At 40.9% G+C, this 11,394-nt stretch overlaps 1 protein-coding gene across 1 annotated transcript in view; it reads right to left on the bottom strand.

Moving 5' to 3' along the window:
• Positions 1–968: 968 nt before the first annotated feature.
• The window catches only part of si:dkeyp-87e7.4 (uncharacterized protein LOC557283 homolog), a 29,642-nt gene continuing 19,216 nt past the window's right edge, over positions 969–11,394 (bottom strand). Inside the window, exon 2 of the mRNA XM_036559866.1 lies at positions 969–3,129. Within this exon, the coding sequence (XP_036415759.1) occupies positions 2,039–3,097 (1,059 nt within the window). The 5' untranslated portion in view covers positions 3,098–3,129 and the 3' untranslated portion in view covers positions 969–2,038. The remainder of the gene's footprint in view (positions 3,130–11,394) is intronic.

Here is an 11,394-nt window from a genome sequence, read left to right as displayed (position 1 = left end):
AAGGTGCAAGGGGTCAGACTTTCTGAACGCCTCCTTCCCCCTCGACCCAAAGCTACATCTGTTGCTTAAGGACAGATAGGTGTCAGTTACAATAAGTAAAAAATACAGCAGACGAAACATACAGGAACAGTCGTCCTAGAGCTGAGAATGTTTCCAGTCAGTTCTAAACATGTACAAACCCACCAGTGACATTATTAATGGTATGTAACCAGAACGTTACATAACTGCATTCCATGCTGAACATAAACATTGAGAACTTGACTTAACTGCGTAGTCAAAATACAGCCAATTTAAAAGAAAATTCCACCAGTTTTTCAAAATTTCTGCCTAATCAGTCATTTATAGTAGTTCAATTTGAAATGCGCTGGTCTAGAGAAGTCAGAATTGTTCACAGTGGTGGTGACAGGAACCAGATGTCTGGTTCCTCTAAGAGCTCCCTCTCAGTCATTACAAAAAACTGATGAATATGCTGCTAAATTCCTGAGAACTTGTTTTAAGAGGTTTTTTTGCGCTAAAACACCATATCCATTCTTGCCGGAGAGGTGCTGTAAGGAAAAACCATCATCAAAGAAAACTAACACTTTACTGTAGGGTACAGTTCATAAGGCTATGACACCCACATAAGCTTGCCACGACAACTGACATAACCCAATATAAATGTTTATAAATGATCATTCCAATAGGCATCATCCGTCCTAAAGGCTACTTAAGGTAACTTTGATCAAAACTGGCAAATGTAACCTTTATAGCGATACACAGCTACTGGAATAAGCATTTATAAACATTTATGTAGTCAGTTGTCATGACAAGCTTATTGCCGCTGTCGGAACAAAACCTTGTATCTCCATTTTTCAGTTTTTGACAATTTGAAAATGACTGTTCTCTTTTACATTGTGTATAAATCTCATGATGAATGGACCAAAGGAAATGACTCAGAATGACTCAGAAAAACATCTGGTTCCATTGACTTGAATTAAAAGTAAAGTACGGTTTTTCCTTCTCCTGTAAAGTCATAATTCTGGAGATAAAAGGTTTTGTTCCGACAGCAGTTATGTAGGTGTCATGTAGCCTTAGGAACCGTAGCAAACAGTACAATGTTACCAAGAAAACGTACTGTTTCAGATTTTTCACTATTTATCATCATGAACATCACATATGAAAACTCATTAGACGCGTGCAGGTGGTTTCGAATAGTACATAAAATGGCCATATTTGTGTCGCAGACACTGTGACTTCTGGTTCCCATCACCACCACTGTAAAGAAGTCAGCAGATTTCTCTACAACAAAGCATTTCACATCAAATCACTCATGTTTGTTTACATCTTAATTACTGAATCAACACAGCCTGTGCCACCACTATTATTAACCACTATCATCATATTGTGCCGGACAAAAGTCCTGCATTGAGGGGCAGGATTTCTAATGATCTTGACATTTACCTGTCCGTAACTCATTTATTAAAGGTAATTCTACCCCTTGCACCTTTGAAATCTTAAATAAAAAGTCATGCAGTCTATGCCTACAGACTCACACATTGGAAAGCAAGAGGCTATTTAAAATCAATAAAATAGCCAAGGATGTCCAAAAACAATAATAATAATAATAACTAAAAAAAAATCAAAATAATGTATGGTCTCTCCAAACAGTAGTCACTCTAGAAACCAATTCTTCAGGTTCTCAAGCAGTCTGTTCCCCAAAAAACAACAATAATTATAATGACAATGGAAAAAAAATAAAGTTCTAGGAACACTGCATAGTGACAAAATATGCTTTATCCTTCAGTTTACTTCCTCAAATTCAAGGCAAAAATCCAATGAATAAATGAAAGCAGGAGACACATTTATGTAAAGGAAAACCAAAAACAGCCTAAATTCCCTCTTTGGATCACTGATGTCAGTTACACTTGTGAATAATGCATAACTGGGGATAAGACCTCCAATCGGACTCAAATAATCACATTTCGATCCAAGTAACACCTCAATATAAGAAAACCTAACTGTATATGTGGATACAAAAGTCCCTTTCGATCTCTCTAGTCTACGCAGAGTGTAAAAGTGGCTGAATCTGTATCACAGGTGATAAATTAACTCTCAAGATCTTCTGAGCCTCTTTCCTCACCTCCTCATCAGTGACAGATTCATCCACTTTGATGACTTTCCACTGAAGACCATTTCCATTCAGTCTAGACACATCCTGGCCATTCGTGACGAGCGCTGGCTGAGACCAGCCTAAACCCTGGGCGTTCAGCCTCCTCACTGAATCACTGTCCGCACAGTCAAAGCCATTGCTCATCACAACAGGTTCGCCTGATACCGTCTGGACCTTTTTGGTGCCCTCCTTCAGGCTTATACCATTTTGACAAACAAATGGGGCAGAGTCTCCAATGAGGGCATCATCCACTTTGACTGGACAGGATAAGCCTCTTTTATTGTCCAGAGCTACTACGCTTGATGTTCGACCGCTGTTCTCTGACGGAGAGTGTGGTATCCCAGAGAGAGTTGGTGGGCACTGAATGCTGGGGTTAACTGTGCTTTGCGAGTCCACGCCAAAGTGAATTTGCAACCTTGCGGTATGGCCTCCCGTCAGGCCCTTTATGTTTGTTAATTTCAGGCACTGCTGTGCTTGGACAGAGGTTTCAGTCGGCACTGTTGGTTTTGATAGAACAGTATGCTTGAGAGTGTCCACCGAGAGATTGGTCAGTAGAATCTTGGGCTGGTTCTGGAGGATGGCCTTGGCTGCTGTACTGAGAAACGTGTATCCGACCTCTTTGTTCCTCGTCGGTAGCTTCCGTCCTCGCTTTTTACAAGGCTTCTGCACTCTCTGAATCCTACTGCCGATATCTGACGCGAGAGGTCGTGTTGTACAAGACCTGTATCCATATACATCTTTGCTCCTAAGCACCACAGGCTTATGGCCTTCATCTTTCAATTCTTGGAGAAAGGTCACCATTTGCCTTTCAGTGTCCAACAGATCCTTGGATATGGGATTGAAGACCTTCAGGGCCTCCTTGAGGGCAGTGTGGCCAGCTGCAGCAAATCTTGACCAGGAGAGAACTGCCCTCTCCATACCCGGCTCTTCACAATTCATGGTACCCATCCAAAGATGGGATGCATAAAGGTTTCAGGTGTCTGTGAACATGAAAGATATCAGATTACCTTTTGGAAACCCACTGGATGAAACATTTGCATCAAAAACACATTGAATATTCACTCAATTTCAAGGGCTTTAAAGCAATTCATCCACAGTGAAGTGTGTCTGGCATAACCGGCATAAATTCTAATCTCAGACTAAACTGCAAAATTCTTTAGAGTAGGCTTAACTTTAAATCATGGAGACTGGCCTTTAAAGCCGATCACTTTCCCATTGTAACTGTCCATTATAACAATTCTAAATGTTGGTATTTGAACAGCGGTGTTCAGCTATCTTAGTTAGGAAGGAAAAAAAAATGTCTCACTACATTAAGCCACAAGAATGTAGCCATCAGTGAATACCAGATTATTATAGTGCTAAAAATTAATGTTCAAGTACATGAAGGACAATTCTGTCGATTTACTAAAATGAACAACCCAAATATGACTTCACTTCTATTTGTCTACAAGTAATGGGCAAATCAAAGGAAACGCCACATGACTAACGACAAACATGACAATGCCAGTGAAGCTGATTCCCAAACTGCAGGTTCTCCAATTCACCAAAAGGGTTTGAGAGACCCTTAACAAGAAATCATAAAACTATGAGTTCAGAAATGAACTGAGTTTCACACACACACACACACACACACACACACACACTAATCCTCATAGGTTGCCAGTCTGTCACAGGGCAGACAGACACACAGACACACAGACACACACACACACACACACACACACACACACACACACTCACACACTCACAGCTAAGGGCAATTTAGTATCTCTAATTCAGCTGACTGCACGTCTTTGGACTGTGGGAGGAAACCAGAGTACCCAGAGGAAACCCACGCAGACACGGGGACACCACACAGAAAGGACCCTGTTGGCCCGGCCGGGGAATTGAACCCAGACCCATCTTGCTACCGACTGTGCCACCGAGCCGCCCAAAACTGAGCTTTACAAAGCTCAAATTTATGCAAGAGTCAGATCACTGTCTAAGGACAACAAAGATGCATAGTCTTCACAGCAACAGGGGGAAAAAAAAACAATCCTGTTTCATGTCCTGTTTTGTCTTTCACCTGTATTGTCCATTACCAACTGCTAATTTGAAGGAAATACCTGTCTTATTTGTCTCATTATCACAGGGTTAGTTCCCCAGATTTAAGAACTGCAGTTGTAGCACCACTCCTTAAGAAGGCGGACGCAGAAGCTCTAGCTATGAACCCATTTCAAACTTTACAACTTACAACATTTTTTGGTTAAACTCTGATGCTTCTGCTCAATTACAAAACCACCATTTTTCTATGTAATATATTGCATCTTTCCCAAATGATGGTTATGAACAATCTTTAAACAGCAGACTCAGGTGTTCACACTCAACACTTGACCCCAGTCACCCTCGTACACGACCGGAAAGAAAAATCGCGTGGATTATATGGTACTGTATCAGTTAACTGGTTTCTGACTTCCCTAAAAAGTCAAAGTCTGTCCTTATGAAGGACATCATGCTCTGCTCCAGTAACACAGGATGGTACTCAGGGATCAATTCTAGGGCCTATCCTGTTGCTTTAGTATGTGCAACACATCACTGCTGGTCTTTCAAAACCATATTGGATCCATGTTTATGCACATATTGGCACAGCTCCTGTTTACTCCATGACCTTGTCAGGCCCTACAAGTAAACCCACTCTCATCATTCTACTGGCAGCCTTGCAGTAACCTTGCTGCAAATCTAAAACCACAGGCAAGAGATCCTCCTCCTGAAGTCCCCTTAGTTGTGGAACAAGCTGCCATAAACCCAGAGATGCTCTAATAAGAAGAGGCTATGTAAAATTCCTTATTTAAATCAAGCTATAATTCTTTGATCTCCACTACTTCCTTAAAAATGTTCACCTGTTAGGCCAGTATCCCTAAAGCAGGCCTCGGCAACCCAAATGTTAAGAAGAGTCATTTTGACCTTTTAACAAAAAACCAAACCTCTTTGGGGGGCTCAACATATCATGTCCATTTTATTGTAACATTTTACCATTTTGGCTGAAAATATGTCTTGATATGTGCTAATGTTCTAGTATAGACTAAAAAATATAAATGAAAACACAGACTTTCTTTGCTCTGCTTTAAGCTTTAGCTCAGCTATAACCGCTTTTCTTGCATCTCTGGCAGGAAACTTTTCCTCAAAAGTAGAAGTTTCTTGTAAAATGTCACTCAATGTTAGACTTTTTATGAGGCTGAAGTCGCTTCTCATTCGCCAGCTTCTTGTTCGAATTTTCACGTTTCATCTTAAAAAGGTGGCTAAGGTGCCAGAATGTAACTGCTGTGCCATTTAAGGTGGAAAAGCAACACTTTAGTGTTCGACAGCTTCTCGTGGCAAATTAAACCTATCAGGAAACCAGCTGGAGTGCTTATAAATGCAAATAAGTCCATTTGTCTCCAAATTATCCACATTCATCATTTAAATTTTTCTCTTTGCCTTTTCATCAACTACTAACTAGTTGAAATTGTTGTCTGCGTTGCTATGGTGACCAGCAGCCTACGTACCAACCTTCAGCGTTAAAGGGTGCATTAGCAGTTATACATGAACTCCAGGGTTTAAGAACATTTATGGTTAAAACCGTGTTAGAACAATCAGCAGAGCTTTATTTTCCTGCAATGGAGGATTATTTTATTTTAACCTGCTGTGGAGCCACAACAGGGCAGTAAAAGAGCCGCATGTTGCCGACCCCTGCTTTAAAGCAACTTGGCCAGCTCTAGCAGTCACCTGAAACCTCTGATTCCAAAGGCAGACTACAAATTGCATCTATTTTTTGCAGAAAGAAAGTCAAACAAAATGACAAATATTCCAAGTTTAAATGTTACAAGTATAGATTGCTACATGTCCAAAAGTATGTCAACAACCCTTCTGATAGTGGTTAAGCTATTTCAGCCACACTCGTTGATAACAGGGGCATACAATTAGGCAAACAAACATAAACCCCTATAGACAAAACACTGGCAGGTGAATGGGTCACACTGAAAAGCCAGTTTGTCAAATTTCTGAAAGAGCAGCCCCAGTCAATTATAATTGCTGTTAATTAATATTGCGCCGCTAAGTCTTGAAGCGTGTAGCTTGCTGTTCCAAACTATCTCTGGAAGCAACGCCAGCACAAGAACTTTGTTGGGAGCTTTCACGGACTGGGTTTCCATGACAACCACGGCAGCCGAGCAGCCGCACGCAAGCCTAAGATCGCCACATGCAATGCCAAGTCAGCTGGAGTGGTGTAAAGCACACTGCCATTGGACTCTGGAGCAGTGGGAATGAGTTCTCTGGTATGATGAATCATGCTTCACCTTCTGGCAGTCTAACAGACGAGTCTGGGTTTTGACGGATGCCAACAGAACACTACATACCCGAGTGCATAGTGCCAATTGCGAATTTGGTGAGAAAGAAGTTGACTGGCCAGTACAGAGCCTCGATCTCAAACACCTTTGAGATGGAAGGCCACTTAACTGGAATGGCAACGAGTCAGGCCAGATCTAAACATCATTATCCTACCACACGGATGTTCTTGTGGCCGAATGGAAGTGAATGGCCACGGTTCCAAAATCTAGTGGAAAGTCTTCTCAGATGAATGAAGGTTACTACAGCACCAAAGGGGGGATCAACTCCAAACCCATGGTTTTGGAGTGAGGTGTCCAGCAGGCACATACGGATTGCGATGTTCAGGTTTCCCAACCGCAGCAGTCAGTCATTCTTGAGTGCAGACCAGTGCAGAAAAGGTTTTAGGCTTTTTTCATCACATCTATCAAGCTGCAACAAACGACTAATTTGATAGTCGAATAATCTATTGATTACCAAAACGAATAATCGATTGTTCGGATTATGACTCAATTACCAAATAACTCTTACGTAGCTATCAGCTTTTAAATGTAGCTTGCGATTGTTTTATGCATTTGGTAACTAACAATGAAGACAATAAAGATGAACTTTTTGAAAAATTCACAGTTTTAATGAACTTATAGCATAGATGATTCTCCATGTGCTGTGGAACTAGTGGTTCTTGGTCAGCAGATCCGCCTTAAAAAAATGTTTTGGAATAATTTGAATGTACCATGACCTTCACAAGTGGTGACCAGTGCTACCATCTCTGCACTTCATTGGTGAAAGTAGTTCAGAAGTCAGAGCAGACTTCATTTTTGGCACTGCTTTAGTACAAGAAAATATAAACAAGCTCTTGAACCTCCTTGCAGCTGTTCTGGATCCTTGATTTCAAAGTCTGATTCAGGGTCTACCCTGCGGTGCACTTGAGGTTATGGGAAGAGAAATTTTGTAGCAACGTGATCTAAACAAAAGCTGCTGCCTCAGTACCTCAAGACGTTTACTTGGCTCAGATTCCAGCAGCACGGATGGAGAGGAGGAACAGCAGCGTTACCATCAAACTGTACAAAATAAAGTGTTGATGTGCTTCAGACAACAGCCCATTTCCAAGAAAGAGAATCCCAGGTCATGGAGGAAAAAAATGGAATATGACTTCCAAACTTTTCCCATACTGGCCAAATCTAAAGCCAGTCATTCTGTAGACAAAAACCATCTTGTGGATCACTCAAAAGGAAAATGGAAGCAAGAAGACATGCCACAAGCAAGAAGACACGCCACAATCAGGCAAATCGCTTCCGAATTTAATATCAGTGTGCAGAATGTTGTCTCGGAATGCACCACTGATCAGACTTTGCCCCAAACAGACTACTGTAGAACAGCCAAAGGCCATGTCGAATGCCAATGTCAGCAAAGAACAAGAAAGCCCGTATGCAGTGGGCACATGAGCATCAAAACTGGACCGCTGAGGAGTGGAAAAAAAGTTGCCAGAGGGATGATTCCAAGTTATTTTTGCATCGTGTTGACGGAAGGAACTGAATTTGGCGCAAGCAACAAGGAGACATCCTGCTTGGTGTTAACAGTGCAGGCCAGTGGTGGTAGTGTGATGTGGGGAATTTTTCCTGGCAAACATTACAGCCCATTAGAGTGTCACTTGCTGGATGCTTCAGATGGTTTTGAGAAAAACAGTTTAAAATCCTCTTAAAAAAAGAAAAACTAAGTTTTTCTTTTTTGAAATCTGGTCAATTTTTACAATACTGTGTAAGATTTACTTTAGTATGATAAAGCATGGATCACTGAGAAAGCATTGGCTCATTAAGTTTGCTTAAGTAAGCATAATCTGATACTATGATAGTGTAAAATCTGGAAAATACAGTAATAATGATTCTATAAATATCTGACTGCATAAATGATTAAACCTGTAAATGTGAAAAAAGGAATAAATTGTACATTTAATTAGACTTTATCATAGGACATGCCGGCAATGAGAACTGTCAGTATGTGTCAGATTAAAACCTTCAAAACATGCTTTAAAATGCTCTTCAAGTGCAAAATTCATAATTTAAAACTTTACTGTGACTTACGCATCATGTATGGGGTGCAACAAATTCGAAACTGTAAATCATTAAAACATTAAACATCTGACAACAGTAAAGCCAGTCTTTCCTACAGCTCTGGATTGTTAGCTAGTAAGCTCTGAGAATAAGTGAGAACATACTAGCTACTTAGCCATGCAGAGCGAAAGTAAACAGACTGGATTTCAGACTGGACAAGGCAATAAGAACAACATAGCATGTCTTCTGGATTTTGTGATGACCATATTTCAATATGACCAATACCCCATTCAGCTGACAAGAACAGACCAAGAATGTTGTTTTTTTTCTTTTGAAAGTGCACAGTATCTCGGGTCATGTTTAAACAGCAGCCTGATCAGTATTCCAGATTGGGTGTTATCTTTTTATAGCCTTCCGCTAATCCGAGTGATACCAAAACACTTTAAGCTTGTAATTATGTCAGTGATATCATTAAGAAATGGCAGTTAAAGTTGATAAAGCAGCAAACAATTCTTTTCGGTGTAAAGACATAGTGGAGTAACGGCGTCCTGAGCAGAGAATCACCCTGCCTCTGCCTGTGCTGTTTTTGTTTTCACAGCCGGTCCAGCCGCGCGTGCATATTAGTCCCGCCCTATGAACACGTCGGGAAATGGGAAACACGTCAGAAACAGGAAAATTTGAGCTTGAGGAAAAAGATTGAGAGTTGAGTGTTGAAATGCCGGAAAATAGATGAGGAGGTCGCTCCTACTGGACATGTGGATAACATTAACTCACTTTTGCTGTTTCACAGAATCAGTAAGTCAGTATTATTTTGTCTTGTTTGGGAATGTTTATAATATCAACTGGTGAGCTTCACAACAGCAACTGTCACGACAGTTACTAATCCACTACCCAGCTAATGCTGGCTACAATACTTGTGTCGTTGTTCACCATCATATTTGTGTGTAAAATGTTTGTGAAGATATTATGGCCACAAAGATCTGAAAAGATATGTTGGCCTCGACAATGCGCATCCATGAATTTGGGGGGCGGAGTTTCTGAAGGAGAATTGAAGTTTAAATATCAACTATTGTTCTCCAGAATCGTATAATGCTCCTTTAAGGGAAACTGGAAGTCAGAGCGAGACCTGGAAGAGCAAGGAAATTCAGATACGACTGTTCATATGCTGGCCAGAAAGGCAGCAATGCTTGCACAGACACGATCCGCGTGGAGAAGCCATCAGAAGGAAATCTCACCTTGGCCTTATCACAAAATATAACGTATAAACTATGAAAACATTTAGATAAACCAGAGGCATTTTGGAAACAAGTACTGTGAACCAAAGTAAAAATGGAACGCTTTAGCCACAATCACCCAAAAAAGTTTTGAAAAGAAAAAAAAAAAACCCACATCATTTGGTAAAATGAACTCCTTGCCAACTGTTAAGCATGACACTGGATCTGTCATGCTTTGGGGTTGTGTGGCGTAAACTGGTATTTTATTTAAAATAGTTTGCTGCAGAGGTTGTTTTGCTTCTTTTCACATCAAAAAATCAACAAAATATGTAATCTGGCCAAAGGTTCTACTATCCAAACATTTGAAATGTTATCAAATATAAATCAAAACTTCACATTGTGGTGAAGCCTAAAGTTCACACCCCTGGCTGACCAGATTTCAGTACTTTCATCTGGGGATGCTTTGAGTAATATTACAGCAGTATTTAACTAACCCAGCTATGTCAAACTGGGGACCTTAGGGCCGAAGTGCTGCTGAGATTAGGGTTTACCTCCATCTCGCGCTCTGAACTCAGTTCATGAACGCCTTGCTAATTAACTGATGAGCTGAATCAGGTGTGTTTATTGAGGCAGTGTGCTGAAGTCTGCAGTGTTTTGGCCTGCAAGGACTGGATCCTGACACATATGAACTTAATATCAAATCAAACACTGCCTAGTTCACCACTTTGGTGCTAAAACGGCAAGAATGATTTTTTTGGTACAATCTGAACACATGCATTGTTGATGGCATCTTCAAGGGCAAACGTGATTTTCCAGACAGCCAAAACAACATTATTTTAGTCTCCTGATGTTGTATTTTCTCCAACATTTGAAGCCGACCTGAACTCACTCGACTAATCACAGTTGTCTCTGGAGTAAACAAAAACTTTGACAAACGTCAGATTAGCCATCTGCTTCGTAATGAGTGGTGCTTCATCTTCAAAACCAACTCAAAATGAATCACAGCTATCAGTGAAAGCACCCAAATGTTCAGTCATTGAATAAAAGTGTGAAACATCCCTTGCTCCTCCCACTTTTCCATAAAAAAAGCAGCCTACCGAATGTCATCGCTTGCCCGTTTTTGTGAGGAGCAGCACACTGGCTGTGTTTACAAGCAAAGAGTTTTGCCAATCCGACGGAATACACTACGATTATAGATTAAGACTGAGCTGTTCATACGTTCACTCCACAAAGCAATCTGATAGAAAATCTCCGTTTGCATGCTCACTACGAGTAATCCGATCCAAAATTATGCACATGCGTAGAGAACCACTTAGTGTTACCATGACAAAGAGCATCACGTGAGTCCAGTCAGAGTGAGATGCTTGTGTTTTAATTATTTTAAAATGATGTCAGACTCAGGAAAACGTGCTTCACATGTTCTTATTAAAGAAGGCCGAGAGGAAGACGTCGTGTTCCGAGACACATAAGCTGGACGTCCGTCCCACCGCCGTCTTTTAAAGCTCAGAGCATAAACTTCGCCTCCTCTGCAGACCAGTTTCTGCTCCGACATGCTGAGCGGTATAAACTTTCACTATGACGTGACGCGCATGAGCAGAACATAGCTAAACTTTCTGATTGGGAATGTTATCAGATACAG

Source organism: Colossoma macropomum, unplaced genomic scaffold (genome assembly GCF_904425465.1).
Source record: "Colossoma macropomum unplaced genomic scaffold, Colossoma_macropomum, whole genome shotgun sequence".
NCBI lineage: Eukaryota > Metazoa > Chordata > Actinopteri > Characiformes > Serrasalmidae > Colossoma > Colossoma macropomum.
The sequence above is the reverse complement of the archived record's forward strand: the minus strand, read 5'-3'. Positions and strand labels throughout refer to the sequence as shown.